Raw genomic sequence first — 14,335 nt, 5'->3', positions numbered from 1 at the left:
ACAGACACTCCTCCTGCCGACACCCCCTGCGAGCGAGTGGCTTGGTCAGCGTTCTGTTTCTAAGAGATGGGACGCTGGCTGCTGGGGGGCAGCTGGTGAGGTGAAAATGATCCTGGCTAGGCCAGTTAGGAGACTCTGACAGTCCAGGAAGAGATGATGGGGGCATGCAGGAAGGTGTCAAAAGTAAAGACAAAAAGGACAGGCGGGTACCCAGATTTAGAGGTAGAACTGACCAGGCTGACTGTTACAAGAAGCTGGTGTCAGGGGTGGTTCCCTGGTTTCTGGGCTGAGGGACGAGGTGGGCAGACCTGTCCTGAGATGAGAGCTAAAGAAGGGGCCCCTGCTGTAGCTGAGGAGGCTGCCAGATGGGCCCATCACAGACAGAGGCCATGGCCCCTCGCCACACCTCAGACCAGCTCCATGCTTGATGGGCAGTTCATCTCAAGTTGAAGAGCCACAGAAGCCTATCTCTGGGGAACACTGAGGGTCTGCCTGTGTAGATCTGGGAGGTCAACAGATACCACTGAGGCCAAAAAATATGGGTGAGGTTTTAGAGTACATGAAACGGGGATTCATACTGGGGAGGTGTGTGAACCGACTCAAGGGCGTCACGTGGACCTATTCCAGGGCTCCTCTTCTGAGCATTTCCAGGCTCTGAGTGGCATTCTAGATTGGGGAGGGCGTGGCTGGGTTAACTGAGTTCCGAGACACGAGGGCCTTAGGGTGAAAGTGTCCAATGTCCTGACCTGTGTGACAGACTGCAGCCCAGAGAAGTGCCTCTCTGTCCCATGTGGCCAGGTCTTCGGTGTCCTGGGAACAGAGCACGCCCGCCTCCCCTCCACCCCTCGGACACTGCAGCTGCCACCAGTAGAGCTAAACAGACAGAGGCTTCTCGCCCTCTGCCTAAACCAGTTTCGTGTCCCAGGCCATGAGCACACAGAGGGCCTGGACATTTGCCTGGGCCTGGCTCCTCACCAGACGGGGCCTGGACAAGCCGCCTCCTTCACACCGTCATTTTCCCCCACAGGTTTATCTGAGGACTGGGGTGGGTCTGGCAGGGAGGAGGCAGAAGAGTTCTGGGACAGTGTGAGAATGTGAGGAGCTGATCTCTATCTTCCCCTTCTCTGTGCCTAGGAGAAAAGCAGCCTCCCAGTCAGACAAGCCAGCTGAGAAGAAGGAAGATGAAAGCCAAATGGTAAGCAAGCAGCCTGCCCCATCCTCAGGCTTCCCACTGAGATCAGTGCATCGCCAGGGAGGCTCTCTGATCTCAGGCGAGGCCTCTGGGACCTGCGTGGGATGGGCACTTCTTCAGGTGATTCACAGGAGGGGCGGAGGGTCTCTGCAGCGCTTGCCCCTGCACCACCCTGGCCCCAGCGACAGACCTGCCCTCACTGAGCACCACCGACCAGACACTGCTCCACCCTTGGAGCTGCAGCCCAACAGGGGAGAAACCTGGGGCCCTGGCACTGCAGCGCAGGGCTACTTCGCCTGCCCAGGAGCCCCGGGGAGCACAGACCAACCAGGGTCTCGTCGGGACTGGGACTCCCAAGAGTACACTGCAGTGGGGCACGTCTGCCAGAAGCCCAGGGAGGTTTTTGTTTTCAAATGATTTCTGTTTCTAAAGACCCCTCTTCCAGCAGGAGCTTCAGGTGAGCTGTGGCAAAGGAGCCCTGGACCCCTAGCTCTTGTCCTTAGCAGGCAGCCCAGAGCCAGCCTGGCTGCCAGAACTCCCAACATCTGCTTCCACTTAGGGCAGCTAATTCTCTTTTCCTCTGTGTTAAGCTTTTCCTATAAAAAGACTGCTACTGACAGGGCTAAGATTAGCCTTAACTACAAGTGCCTTAAAGGTTCCACCTCAGTGCGGAGTGAGAGGAAATACAACTGCCAGGGACCGGAGTAGGCTTCCTGCCCTGTCCTCCCATTCGTCAGGGTCATGCTGGTGTTACCCTGAGGCTATAGCCCTCCCAGCTGATCCGCACCTCTCAGCCCTGTCCTGGGCACATATGGGTCCCTTTGCCCCACTAGCCAGCTCCCATTCAGCCTGCACTTCTCTGCATAAACCTTACTCTTTAAAAAACAGCCTCCCGGCCGGCGCAACACTTCACACCTATAATCCCAGCACTTTGGGAGGCTGAGGCAGATGGATCACCTGAGATCAGGAGTTTGAGACCAGCCTGGCCAACATAGTGAAACGCCATCTCTAGTAAAAATACAAAATTAGCTGGGTGTGGTGGCACATGCCTGTAATCCCAGCCACTTGGGAGACTGAGGCAGGAGAATTGCTTGAACCTGGGAGGCAGAGGTTGCAGTGAGCGGAGATTGCACCATTGCACTCCAGCCTGGGCAACAAGAGTAAGACTCCGTCTCAAAAACAAAACAAAACGGCCGGGCGCGGTGGCTGACGCCTGTAATCCCAGCACTTTGGGAGGCCGAGGCGGGCGAATCACAAGGTCAGGAGATCGAGACCATGGTGAAACCCCGTCTCTATTAAAAATAGAAAAAATTAGCTGGGCGCGGTGGCGGCACCTGTAGTCCCAGCTACTCAGGAGGCTGAGGCAGGAGAATGGCATGAACCCAGGAGGCAGAGCTTGCAGTGAGCCGAGATTGCGTCACTGCACTCCAGCCTGGACGACAGAGCGAGACTCCGCCTCAAAAAAAAAAAAAAACAAAACAAAACAACAAAAAAAAAAAACAGCCTCCCGACCCCCAGGCCTCACAAGCTCTTCACTACTTGATCCCAGCCCTGGTCTTCTCCCCAGGCCCTCAGCACAGGCACGATTGCTTGTGCAGACTCACTGTCTCCTGCCAGATCTTAGGCCCTTGGAGGGCCAGGCCTGGGCTTCTCACACGTCCACCATTCCCGTACCTGGCACATGCTGTGGAGTTTAGCCAACTGACTTGCCATTAATTTCTGAAATTGCAGGCCACAGGATAATCACAGACATCAAAATACTGTGGCCTTGTTCCAGCTACAGGCCTGGGGCTCTGAAGACATTGCTGGCCTTTCTTAATCAGGTGCCAGTATGTTGCAGTCCCAGCCCCTGAAAACTAAAACTCTCACTCCTCTAGCTCTAAGAATGGATTTCAAAGCCCAGGGGCTTCTAAAAGAGGAACATTCTTGAAACCTTCAACCCCAAGGATGGCACTCTCCTCCTCAGACCCCTGTCTTTTCTCTCTTGTTGTCGATAGGCCCCTGGCTACAGCTGGTTCTTGTTTGCCATGGTCCCTTCTCACACCCGGGACTAGCCTCTAAAGAGAGCAGGGCCTTCAGAAGATCCACACACCAAACAAGTACAGTGGGAGGGAGAGAGGCTGATGGCCGGCGCTCATTTTCTCGTTTATGCTTCCCGGCATTTCACCAATTCTCTGCAGTGAACATGTACTACGTTTATCATTAACAGAGAAGAAAGAAGGCTTATCTGAAAGACGAAAAGAGCCCCAAATGTGGAGTCCGGTGACTTGGGCAGGCACTCTGCCATGGCAGAGCTGGCCGTGGGCCAGTGGAGTTACTGCTCCAAGGACCAGTTCTACCACCTGAAAACCTGCACCCAGGCACGCCAGGCACGGCTGCCTCACGGACTGCGACTGCCAGAGGAGGGATGCGAGCCTCTGTGCCCAGGGCCGGGGAGCGCTGTGGCCATCTCTTTCCCAGCCTAGAGTCGAAGCATAACTTCCCTTTTAAGCAGGGAGGTTTAAAAAAAAAAACATACGAGAAAAGATGATAATTTTTTAGTGACTCTGATGTCACCCTATATAGCTTTCATCGCGGCCCCCACACGTGTGTGTGGATTGACATAATCTGTTATTCAGCTGTCTTTAAAATGAGGAGGCCTAAGGACCTCATCCCAACACCTGCAGCCTGGCACCTGCTTTTGTCTCTCAACCAGAGCCCCCCCAGGACTTACTCATTCACCACACAGATACGCAGGGTGTTCCTGATAGGTGCCAGGCCTCTTCTCGTGTGGGGACGTAGTGAGCAGAGGAGACAAAGCAAAGACCTCTGCCACGGTGACAGAGGTTCTTTGCTTCGGAGTGGAGTGACACGTCAGGTTGGGAGGCCGCCTGTCAGCAGCTTGAATGCTGTGCATCCTGCTCCGTCAAGTGGAAGGGTTACTCTTAATACTTCATCAGTGGCGCGTACTTGATACTGAAAAATCGTCCTGACGCACGTGCCGTGCATGATGAGAGTCAGGTGTTCCACTGCTGGGTGAACACGTCCACTATTTGAGCATTGCCACAGACGTATTGCACGGGCAGGTGTGTGTGCCGCACAGGGGGAGCAGGCCACTCCACGGGGTGCTCACGAGAAGTCAGCCAGATGACACACGGGAGGCATCCGGCCCACGGGGGCTCGGGGCTTGGGGCTGTTGAGGGGCAGAAGGAAGTTCTGCATCACCCTGCAGAGAACCGGTAGCTCCCTGCAGCCTTCCCTTCCCCCGGTTTGTCCACTGGCTTGATGCACTCCGCACTGAGATTTTGAGTTTTCACTTTTAAATATTTAATGTTTTGCTAATTATAAAAGTCATGTGTGTTCACTGGGGACATTTGGAAAACTGAGGTTTTATGAAGTGTCCAGTGATGTCCTGTCCTGGTCCCAGGTGGCCTTCCTAAACAGACTTCCTTCTTCTCCGTTTTAGGAAGATCCTAGTACCTCCCCCTCTCCGGGGACCCGAGCAGCCAGCCAGCCACCTAACTCCTCAGGTGAGAGGGCGGCCCCCGCTGGCCCCACTGAGGCATGAGGTCTCAGAGTGGGAGGGGGGGGACCCTTCTGAGAGGACCCTCTGATCCCGCCTCTTTAGTATGCCTGAGCAGAGGGCCAGGCCGCTGGGAGGCCCAGTTCTGAAGGGTCCTCCAGAGCCTCCCCCAGGAGCCTATGCGGGAGCACAGGAAGTGTTAGAGCAGACCCACTGTGAGGGGTCCCCAGGGTGACCTGCGCGTCACTTTCCCACCAGGACCCTGAGTCCGGCATGAGGGAAGGCACTTGCCTGCCAGCACATCCCAGGGTGGGAGTTTGTGTCCAGGGCTCCTGAGGCTGGCCGGGGCCAGTGCTCTTAAGCAGTGTCAGTGTCAGGACTCATGTCTCCCGATGAAACACCAGCTGATGACTGACATTACAGAGATGGCAGTAGATCTTGCTCCACCCGAAACGCAGCCCCTTCCCTGGCTCAGGTTTCTCTCTGTCTAAGCTGTGGCAGATGGGAGGTAATTAGGAGAGTATGATGAGGCTTCGCAGTGGGAGGAAGACCCCAGGGTTGTTCATTCGACAACCATTTTTGCAGCACCTGCTCTGTGCCAGGCCTGTGCTCGTGAGCATAGCGAGGAGAGGCAGGGGCATCAGGCTGCCCTAGCTGGGCAGAGGAGGCTCTTGCCAGCTGTTCGTGTGTGTCTCTCGGGCATGCTCGGGTTGGGTGTCGCCTCCCTGTGAGACTGCACCCCATGTCCTCTCCTCCTAAGACTTTGCCTGGCATGTTGATCTGCCTCCTCTGGTTGATGAACATGATCAATGCCCCGCCCTGTTTGCTTCTTCCAACAGTCCAGTGAGTGGGCTCCCTGGTTCCCATCTGTGTGGAAAGTGGTTTGCTCAAGGCCACACACCTGGGACATGTCTGTAGCCCCAGGTCTAGTGCCTGCAGGCCCAGCGCCTGTCCCCGAAGGTGGCTTTGTGGAAAACTGCCTCAATCCCACAGTTGGTCTGCAGGGTGCCAAGGCTCAGCTCGGGGCCAGGCAGCTGCCCCACTACCCCTAGAGATTTTGTCTTCTGCCTCTGCTCATCCTGCAAAGTCAACAAATCTTTTTAATGCAACAAATGCAACAAATCTTTTGGAGTAGAACAAAATATAACCGAATACCACTTACCTTAAAAAAGAAAAGACAAGCCAGCCAGAATGGGACAGAGCCAAGCGCAGCATTAGGGGCAGACTAAGGAGCCCTTCAGTAGCAGGTGCCAGGCTAAGGGGCCTGGCCGCCGCACCACATGTGGGAGCAAGGCTGTGCTGCGATGTCCAGGGAGGTCCTGTTTGCTCACCCTGTGGCTCCAGTCACTGGGTCCCTTCCCAGCAGGCTCACGTTCCAGAGAGACCTGGCACAGTGAAGGGCTCAGAACCAGGTCACAGGTCAGGGTCAACCTGACCTAGGCCATGGGGGACTGAGAACAAGGAGCCAGGTTTTGTCTCGACTCAAATCAAATCTTCCTGCCACGGGGCTCTGCACCCTCGGCATGGGTGCGGGCTTCCTGTTGGGATGTTTAGGGGATTGGGGTGGCTACTGAGTCCTCTCAGCTGTGAGGTTCTTCATCCATGAAATGAATTAACAGAGGCTGGCCGGAAGCCCTGGGAGCGGAGCAACTCGGTGGAGAAACCTGTGTCCTCGATTCTGTCCAGGTGAGCTGCCCCGGGAAGGCCTGAGTGGTGAGGCTGGTGGGGCAGAGGTGGGCGCTGGCGCCGATTCACATGTCTGTTTCATTCCATTGCCGTAGAACCCCGTCTGTGGCAAAGAGCCCCGAAGCTAAGAGCCCCCTTCAGTCGCAGCCTCACTCTAGGTACCGAACAACCCTCCTGCTCACATGTTCCCCAGGGTTTGGGGCTCCTCTGTCCCTCATCCCGCGACTAACACCCTTGCACCTTGTCTCACATCCTGGCATTTAACAGCTTGCTCTGGGAAGGTGATCTGTTCTTTCAGACCCAGGACCTCGGGTCCTGGCAGCTCCTCCTCCTCCCTCTGAGGGCAGTGACCAAGGAGAGCAGTGACCTGTCCACAGAGGTAGTGCAGGGGGGCCAACCTGGAGTCCCAGCTCTGGACTCACTACGTGTGACAGTGGGCAAGTTAGGGGACCTCTCCAAGCCTCTCTTTTCCCCCCACAAAGTGAGGTGTGTTAACCCCTGCTGCACAGGGCAGTGGTGGGGACAGCTGTGCAAACAACAGCTGGACATGGAGTGTGGTCACTAGCCAGGGCTGCACACTGCAGTTCAACTAGTCCTGTCTCTGGCCCTGAGCCCCACCCCTTTCCTCCAGCCCAGAGTCCTTCCTCTGCGTCCAGCACACACAGCCAGTTTCCCCACAGACATGCTGACCATATTTCCCGAGTCAAAAGCTGGCATGACAACATGATAGAATATTTGGAACTGAGGTTGCCCAGAAAGGCAGAGGCAGCCAGCCACATAGTATCTGGAGGCACATGTGGCCTGAATTTGAAGGCTCTAGAACCTGCATCAAGAATGTCTCCATTGCCACCACAAATTGAAGGGAAACCATCCTTGTCACAGAGCAGGAGGCATTGAAACTGGCCTTGCAGAGCTAAACAGGTGGCAAGCAGAGCAGAGCCAGGCCTGGCCCTGGCAGCAATGCCAAGACCAGTACAGGTGGACAGAGATGAGGCGGTCTTAGCAGTCAGCTGGGGTTTGTCGAAGGCTTATGGTCAGCCGGGCCGTGTGCTGGGGACAGTCCCTGCCTGCGGAGAACACCGTGTGATCAAGGCCACTGTGGTCCTGAGGGTGCTCTGGAGAGGGCGCGGGTCACATGGTGGAAGGGACAGGGTGCTTTGGGGAGTGGGGTGGGGCAGGCCTCTGCCGGGAGCTGGCATTTTCGTTGACCCGGACGAGGAGGAGTCTGCTGTATGGAGATCATGGGGACAGCCTTCCAAGCAGAAGGAAGGGTAAGTGCCAGGGCCCTGAGCCTGCAGCCACCCGCGAGCTCTCCCACACCTCGGAGTAGACAGCAGGCCATGGGGTGGGGAACGGGAAGGGTGAGGAAGAGGGTGTGAGGGAGCGTGGAGTTGGAAGTTTACATTGTATTCATGTGCAGGGTGTGAGGGAGGGAAGAGTTAGAAGTTTAGATTGTATTCATGTGCGGGGTGTGAGGGAGGGAGGAGTTGGAAGTTTACGTTGTATTCATGTGCAGGGTGTGAGGGAGGGAGGAGTTAGAAGTTTAGATTGTATTCATGTGCAGGGTGTGAGGGAGGGAGGAGTTAGAAGTTTAGATTGTATTCATGTGCAGGGTGTGAGGGAGGGAGGAGTTAGAAGTTTAGATTGTATTCATGTGCAGGGTGTGAGGGAGGGAGGAGTTGGAAGTTTACATTGTATTCATGTGCAGGGTGTGAGGGAGCTTGAGGCACAGGGTGCCATGATGGTGGCTGGGGAGGGGAAGGCAACCAGAGTGGGCAAAGCGAGGGCCCTGGAGCAGATACAGCAGCAGGGGGAGCCTGCAGTGCTCCCAGCAGACCCCGCCATGTCCTGCTGGTGCAGCAAAGGCAGGCTGCCATGTTGTGAGTGGCCAAGGGTCGCTCACCGGGCAGGAACATTGTCAAGGCCATTCATGCTTGGAATAGGGTCTCTTTTTAGCTCTGAGACAAATCTGTTCTCTAATTTCCAGATGGCTCCAAGGGGAGTGTGTACCACCACCCCTCTGGTGTGTTGCATTGCTTAGGAAGCCTGCTGTGTTTCTCGCTGGGTGGCTCTCAGGGCCGCAGATGGAGAGGGCCAGGGCCAGGCGAGGTGGAGCAGTCGGCCCAGGTGTCCCAGCAGTTGTTGCTGGAATAGGGTCTGGAACCCACAGGAGAGGCCTGAAGGACCCAGGGGCCTCTGGCTAGATGCGTTTGACTCTCAGGACCCAGAATTACAGACCTATTTAGGGCTAGGCTTGGCCTCTTTCTTGAGCTCATCTGGAGGGTGTGGGAACACGCATTCTTCATCCTTATTCTCCCTGGCTGTGGGCAACAGTGGTCCTCAGAGTCACCAGATGGTCCTTATCTGTGCCCGTGACCCCTCAGCAGCCAAGGCTGGCCCTGCGAGATAGATGTGTGTGTGCCCATGGTCGCACCCAGGGGCTCATGCCACCTACGTTTCCCTGAAACCATGGGCTCCAGCCTCCACCCTGTCCGTGTGCGAGGGAACTTGGGTCCCAGCAGTGTGTCTTGCAGCACCAAGTCACGTTGAAAAGACCAGATAGACAAGCATTTTGCCAAGATCTTCCAGGGAAGATGCATATGTGACGCATTAACATTCAAATCAGGCCAGCACTGCGCTCATGCCTGTCATCCCAGCAGTTTGGGAGTCCGAGGCGGGAGGATCACTTGAGCCCAGGACTTCGAGACCAGCCTGGGCAACACAGTGAGACCCCATCTCTACAAATAAAATTTTTAAAAAGTAGGGCACATGTCTGTAGTCCCAGCTACTTGGGAGGCTAAGGTGGGAGGATCACTTGAGCCTGGGAGGTTGAGGCTGCAGTGAGGCATGATAGGCCTCTACACTGCATCCTGGGTGATAAGAGAGACCCTGTCTCAGATAAATAAAAATAAAATTCAAATCAGTTACCTTAGTTCAGAAACTTTTCAAAGAAGTAGTCCATGCAAACTACCTCGAAAGAGCAAAACCAGCCAGGTGCAGTGGCTTACACCCATAATCCCAGCACTTTGGGAGGCCCAGGTGGGTGGATCACGTGAGGTCAGGAATTCGAGACCAGCTTGGCCAACATGGTGAAACCCTGTCTCTACTAAAAATACAAAAGTTAGCTGGGCTTGGTGGCTCATGCCTGTAATCCCAGCTACTTGGGAGGCTGAGGTAAGAGAATCACTTGAACTTGGGAGGCAGAGGTTGCAGTGAGCCAAGATTGCACACCGGCTCCAGCACCGGGGGTGCTGGTGTGTGTCAGGAGCGCGCCTCCAGGCTGGTGTCAACCGTGCAACTTCACATTGTACCTCTTGCCTCCGCTGCTGCTTCCCCGAACCCCAGCTCAACCTGGAGCATGAGCTCCCAGCCTGAGGAGGAGGCTGTCGATACTGTTTTTCTTTCCAGGGAGGCAGCAGGTGGGTGCGATGTTGTTGCTTAAGTTGCCACCTCTGTGTAAGAGCTCTCTGATCAGAAAGCGGTTTCTTTGTTGACCCCAGCCAGCCTTGGCTCTCGGGTTGGGAAATATGGTCACAGTATCCATGGAGACCTCTCCAGGTAGAGACTGGGTCTGAGGTGGCCAGAGTCTGAAGCAAGCAGCCTCTGTGGAGCGAGGGGAGCAGGTGGGCCCAGCCTGAGCGGGGCCTCTGCACAGCCAGCTTTCCCCCACACCCATCTCCAGCCAGGGCACCCACAGGCCCTGCTCCCACTTACCGCACCCGCCCTTTCCCAGGATGAAGCCTGCTGGGAGCGTGAATGACATGGCCCTGGATGCCTTCGACTTGGACCGGATGAAGCAGGTGAGCGTGCCCTGTGCGCTTCCCTCAGAGGCTGAGGGCAGCCAGCAGGCTGGGGACTGTCTCTGACCAGCACAGCCCCGCAGGCCCTGGGGGCCCACACGTGGCTCCCAAAAGGCCAGTCAAGGAACAGCCATGGAGGAAAGGGGGTGCTCAAGCCTGTCCTTCGTCCCCAGTCCCTGCCATCACCAGAATTAGGATGTCCCTCAACCTTTCTGGGCACCTCCCCCAGGCCTGCCTCTGGGGCTTTCTGCCCCGAGGCAGCCCTTAGCTTCAGTGGTGTCTACCTGAGGGAGGGGGCGGCAGGATTTTCCCAGGCCTCCCACACCGTCCCCCCTCAGCGTGGCAAGGGGGCCACGAGGAGACGAGGGTGACAGATGCAACTCTGGAGAGGCCCAGGAGGCCCCGAACCCTTCGGACATAGCCCAGCCCAGGCCAGCTTTTCTGTCTCCACTGCCTGTCCCTTCACCTGGACGCGCCTCTCCCAACAGGAGATCCTCGAGGAGGTGGTCAGAGAGCTTCACAAGGTGAAGGAAGAGATCATCGACGGTGAGTGGAGCCCCAGGCGGGCCACAGGACGAGGGTCCCTGTCACCCAGGCTGGGGACCTGCAGTTTTGAGCTGGAGCCCATGCTGCACTGGGCCCTGTGAGAGATTTCATTCTTCTTACAATCTCTGGTTGAGGAAACAGGCTCAGGAAAGCTAAGTGGCTTGCCTAAGAATTTGTAGCTCCCTGGTAGTATGACGCCTGAATCCGACCTTCCACATCCCTGCGCACCTTCCTGTGGGAAGTGCATGGAGGGGAGACCCCAGCATCATTCCAGAGCCAGGTCTGGAGGAAGCCACCTGAGCTTCTGTCATTTCACTCCCTGGTGGTTTATGTTGCCTTCTTGATACTGCCACCTCCAGTCACCGGTGTTGGGGTTCTGAGGGGACCACTCTGCCTTCCTGGGGGTACAGGGAGACCAAGCACTACAGAAGCACCTTCCATGCCTGAGCTCGTTCACAGTCTGCCTGGCCCTGGACTGGGGAGCAGGCGGGGAGCAGCCTCTGGCTTCTGAGCAGGGCGGGTCTCAATGCATCACATCCGTCCTTCTGGTTTCCACCAGAGCCTTTGAGCGCACTGGCTCAGATCTGCAGCCAGAGGAAAAGGGGGAGTCTGGGCAGGGCAGACTCAACCTAGCGACAGAGCTGTGCAGCACAGCCTGTGCCAGCTCCCCCACCTGCCTCCCCAGCCAGGGTGACGAAGGCTGACACCTGGGTGTGTAGCTGGGTCTGGCCCCCAGGGCATCGCAGTGACCTGGGCAAAAGGGTCCCACAAGCACACAGAGGTGGAGGCTGATGGCAGAGGTAAGAGGCAGGTGGGAGTCCAAAGACCCGGACCTCCTCCCGCAGCCGGCCCACCCTTGTTTGAGCAGAGAGCACTCAGTTCCTGTTTGTCCAGTTCCCCCAAAGGCCTGGGCTGGGGAGATAAGGAGTTAACAAACGAGGGGAAAAGGCAGCCTGGGCGATAGGCAGGCACCCAGCCAACTGGTCACACCACCTTACTGCTGGGCGCCATCCGGCCCCAGGCCTAGCTGGGTCAGAAACTCAGGGCCCACCACAGCCTCTCCACCTGCCGTGGGTGCAGCCCCGGTGGAAGCCACCCTGGCCGAGAGCCCAGGGAGGGGCATGGGCTGGGCCAGGGGCTCTGAGAAGCCGCTCCCTGTGGCTGGGGGATGCTCCGCCCCCACCACCCCTCACCTTCTCCTGGCTGTTGGCGCTTGGCCCAACAAGGTCCATCCAGGGAGAGGCCTGAGCTGACATAGAGGAGGGGGAGTCCGGGAGGGGGTGGATACCAGAGAAAGGAGGGAAAGGCCCAAATTTGGGAGGCAGGGGGTTGGTGCACTAGCTTGGGGTGGTGAGGAAGCCGGGAGGAGACAAGAAGACAAGAGAGGCCCCGCCTCTCCCGAGGAGTGAGCAGAGCCAGGGTGGTCCCTGGGGACCAGGGCCAAGATTTCCTGCTGACCCCTGCAGGAGCTGGAAGGGCAGAGCCTCGGCCTCCACTATGTTGGGGGAAGGGCTCCCGGGCCCCCGGCACCTGGACACCCACCTGTCCAGAGCCTACAAAGACCCTGCGTCCCCACACAAAGCAGCTCCTCACACCAGGGTTCCAGTGCCCACCACTCCTCAGCAGCAATGAGGCCACAGGCAGAGCATCAGCCTCTGTCTCCATGCCAGGTCCTCCCCTAAAAGGGCAGTGACAGCAGGGTCCGCCGCAGGAGGAACAACAGATGAGACCCAAAGCCTTTTGTCGTCACCCCAGAGGTCTGCGCCATAGCCTGGGTGGGGCTCCGTGGAGATGGAGCGGGGCAGATACCAGGCAGGTCCACACCAGGGGTGCAGGGCCCTGATGAGGAGCCTGGCTGCACCTGAGCTGCCGCCCCCTGTCCCGCAGCCATCAGGCAGGAGCTGAGCGGGATCAGCACCACGTAAGGGGCCTGCCTCGCAGCGCTGAGACGTCGAGTCCATCCGGCGACAGAGTACAGCCAGGAGCCCAGCCAGCCCCAGACTCCAGTGCACCGGAGCACGCACAGGAGCCTGGGCGCGCTGCCGCGAACCGTCCTGACCTGTGACCACACGTTACAGTGAGGAAACCAAGTGCAACTCCTGGGTTTTTTAGATTCTACCTGACACAGAACACCAGGTCTGCTCATCTTTTTTGTGTTTTATATTTGCTTATTTAAGGTACATTTCTTTGGGTTTCTAGAGAGATGCCCCTAAGTCACCTGCTTCATTAGACGGTTTCCAGGTTTTCTCCCAGGTGGCGCTGTTAGCGCCTCAGCTGGCAGTGACCGCCGGCCCGGCGTGGCGCCACTGCACACCGCAGAGCTGTCCAGGCGCAGCTCTGTCCCCAGCGCTCATGGTGTTGAAACTGTCTGTCATGCACCACGGTGTCTGTGTCCACACAGTAATAAACAGTTTACTGTCCGCACCCTCGGGCTCGGGCCTTCGCATTGATCCTTCACGCTGCAGGCTGGGGATGCCCCTTTTCAGGGAAGCGCCCGGGACCACGGTGACCGGGGGTGGTAGGTAGGAGCAAGGTGGTAGTCTTCAACAGGAACCTGGGCTCAAACATTCCCAAGGCCCGGGAGGGTGGGCTGGTGTCCTGGGGCTGGGCTTCAGGTCCTGTCTGTAGGGAACTCCCTACGGGACCCCCAGAAAGATGGCTCTTAAGAGCAGCCCACACCCCAAACCTCACAGGACTCTGTGTGCATTCTGATGGGCAGGGCCCTGCGAGCAACCTGTTCAGGGCAGGGATGGACTTGGGGCTCAGCAGGCACCAGGCAAATGCAAGGCAGCTTTGCCTTCTCGGCCCCACAAAGTCTCCTGGGAGGACCACCTGGCCTGCGATGGGCTGTCCCAGGCCCCTGCCCTCTGGCAGCAGCCACAGACAGAGGCTCTGACCCTCAGCTTCCAGGACCCAGGGCCACCAGCAGGCAGGCCTTGAGATCCTGTGACCATTCATGCCCCTAGTTCCCCCACATGACCTCCTGCGGCCACAGAGCAGTGTGCCCAGCGCCCGAGGGCCATGGCAGGGGAGGGAACCAGCACTGGCCTGCTGGGACCCAGTGGCTGATCTCAAGGGCCAGCTCCTAGCACACTGCATGTCTTTGGGCTTCCTGGCAGCCCTAGCAACAGGAATATGACTGCTCTGCCCCTTAGGAGGCTCAGCTCTCTGAGTGGCTTCGCTTAGGTCTGGTGGCACTTTTAACCCAGGGCCTGCAGACCACAGCTCAGAGCTGCTCTCTCCTACTTCCCTGCTGCCCCCCAGGCCAGGAGTCCTGTAGGCTCCCCAGGAGAGCTCTAAGGACTGTCTTCAGAGCCACCCTCCGACCCTGGGCCCAGCCTCCAGCTTGTGGGTGAGGCCGGGACATGTCCCTTTGCGCTGTCTGCAGAAGTGTGCTGGACGAGGCGCCCGTCAGGCACAGCAGGAGGAGTGGGTGCTCTGGGGCTCCCCTCGGCCTGTGGGCGGGCCTGTGTGCACAGGGAGGGGCCGCCCGGCTCAAAGTCCTGGTGCTGGGGCCAGCGGCACTTCCTTCGCAGAACAAGTCCTGGGCTCAGGCCCCTTCCCTGCGCCACTCAGCAAGCTGCCCACTCAGGGACACGGGAGCCCAGC

General features: G+C 57.7%; 1 protein-coding gene and 1 long non-coding RNA gene across 2 annotated transcripts in view; both read left to right on the top strand.

Annotated features, from left to right (window-relative positions):
- Window positions 1–13,150, top strand: part of EVL (Enah/Vasp-like) — an 83,425-nt gene extending 70,275 nt beyond the window's left edge. The window contains exons 8-14 of the mRNA XM_011951482.1: window positions 1,135–1,195; window positions 4,638–4,701; window positions 6,314–6,380; window positions 6,476–6,538; window positions 10,114–10,180; window positions 10,669–10,726; window positions 12,614–13,150. Coding sequence (XP_011806872.1) covers window positions 1,135–1,195; window positions 4,638–4,701; window positions 6,314–6,380; window positions 6,476–6,538; window positions 10,114–10,180; window positions 10,669–10,726; window positions 12,614–12,651 — 418 coding nt within the window. The 3' untranslated portion in view covers window positions 12,652–13,150. The remainder of the gene's footprint in view (window positions 1–1,134; window positions 1,196–4,637; window positions 4,702–6,313; window positions 6,381–6,475; window positions 6,539–10,113; window positions 10,181–10,668; window positions 10,727–12,613) is intronic.
- On the top strand, window positions 7,350–9,125 carry LOC105518474. Its single transcript, XR_001002838.1, has 2 exons — window positions 7,350–7,803; window positions 8,089–9,125. It is a non-coding gene; the product is annotated as an uncharacterized LOC105518474 (long non-coding RNA).
- Window positions 13,151–14,335: the final 1,185 nt, after the last annotated feature.

The sequence above is a fragment of the Colobus angolensis genome, unplaced genomic scaffold (genome assembly GCF_000951035.1).
Source record: "Colobus angolensis palliatus isolate OR3802 unplaced genomic scaffold, Cang.pa_1.0 Scaffold32, whole genome shotgun sequence".
In the NCBI taxonomy this organism is placed as follows: Eukaryota; Metazoa; Chordata; class Mammalia; order Primates; family Cercopithecidae; genus Colobus; species Colobus angolensis.
This window is presented reverse-complemented; position numbering and strand designations above follow the sequence as displayed.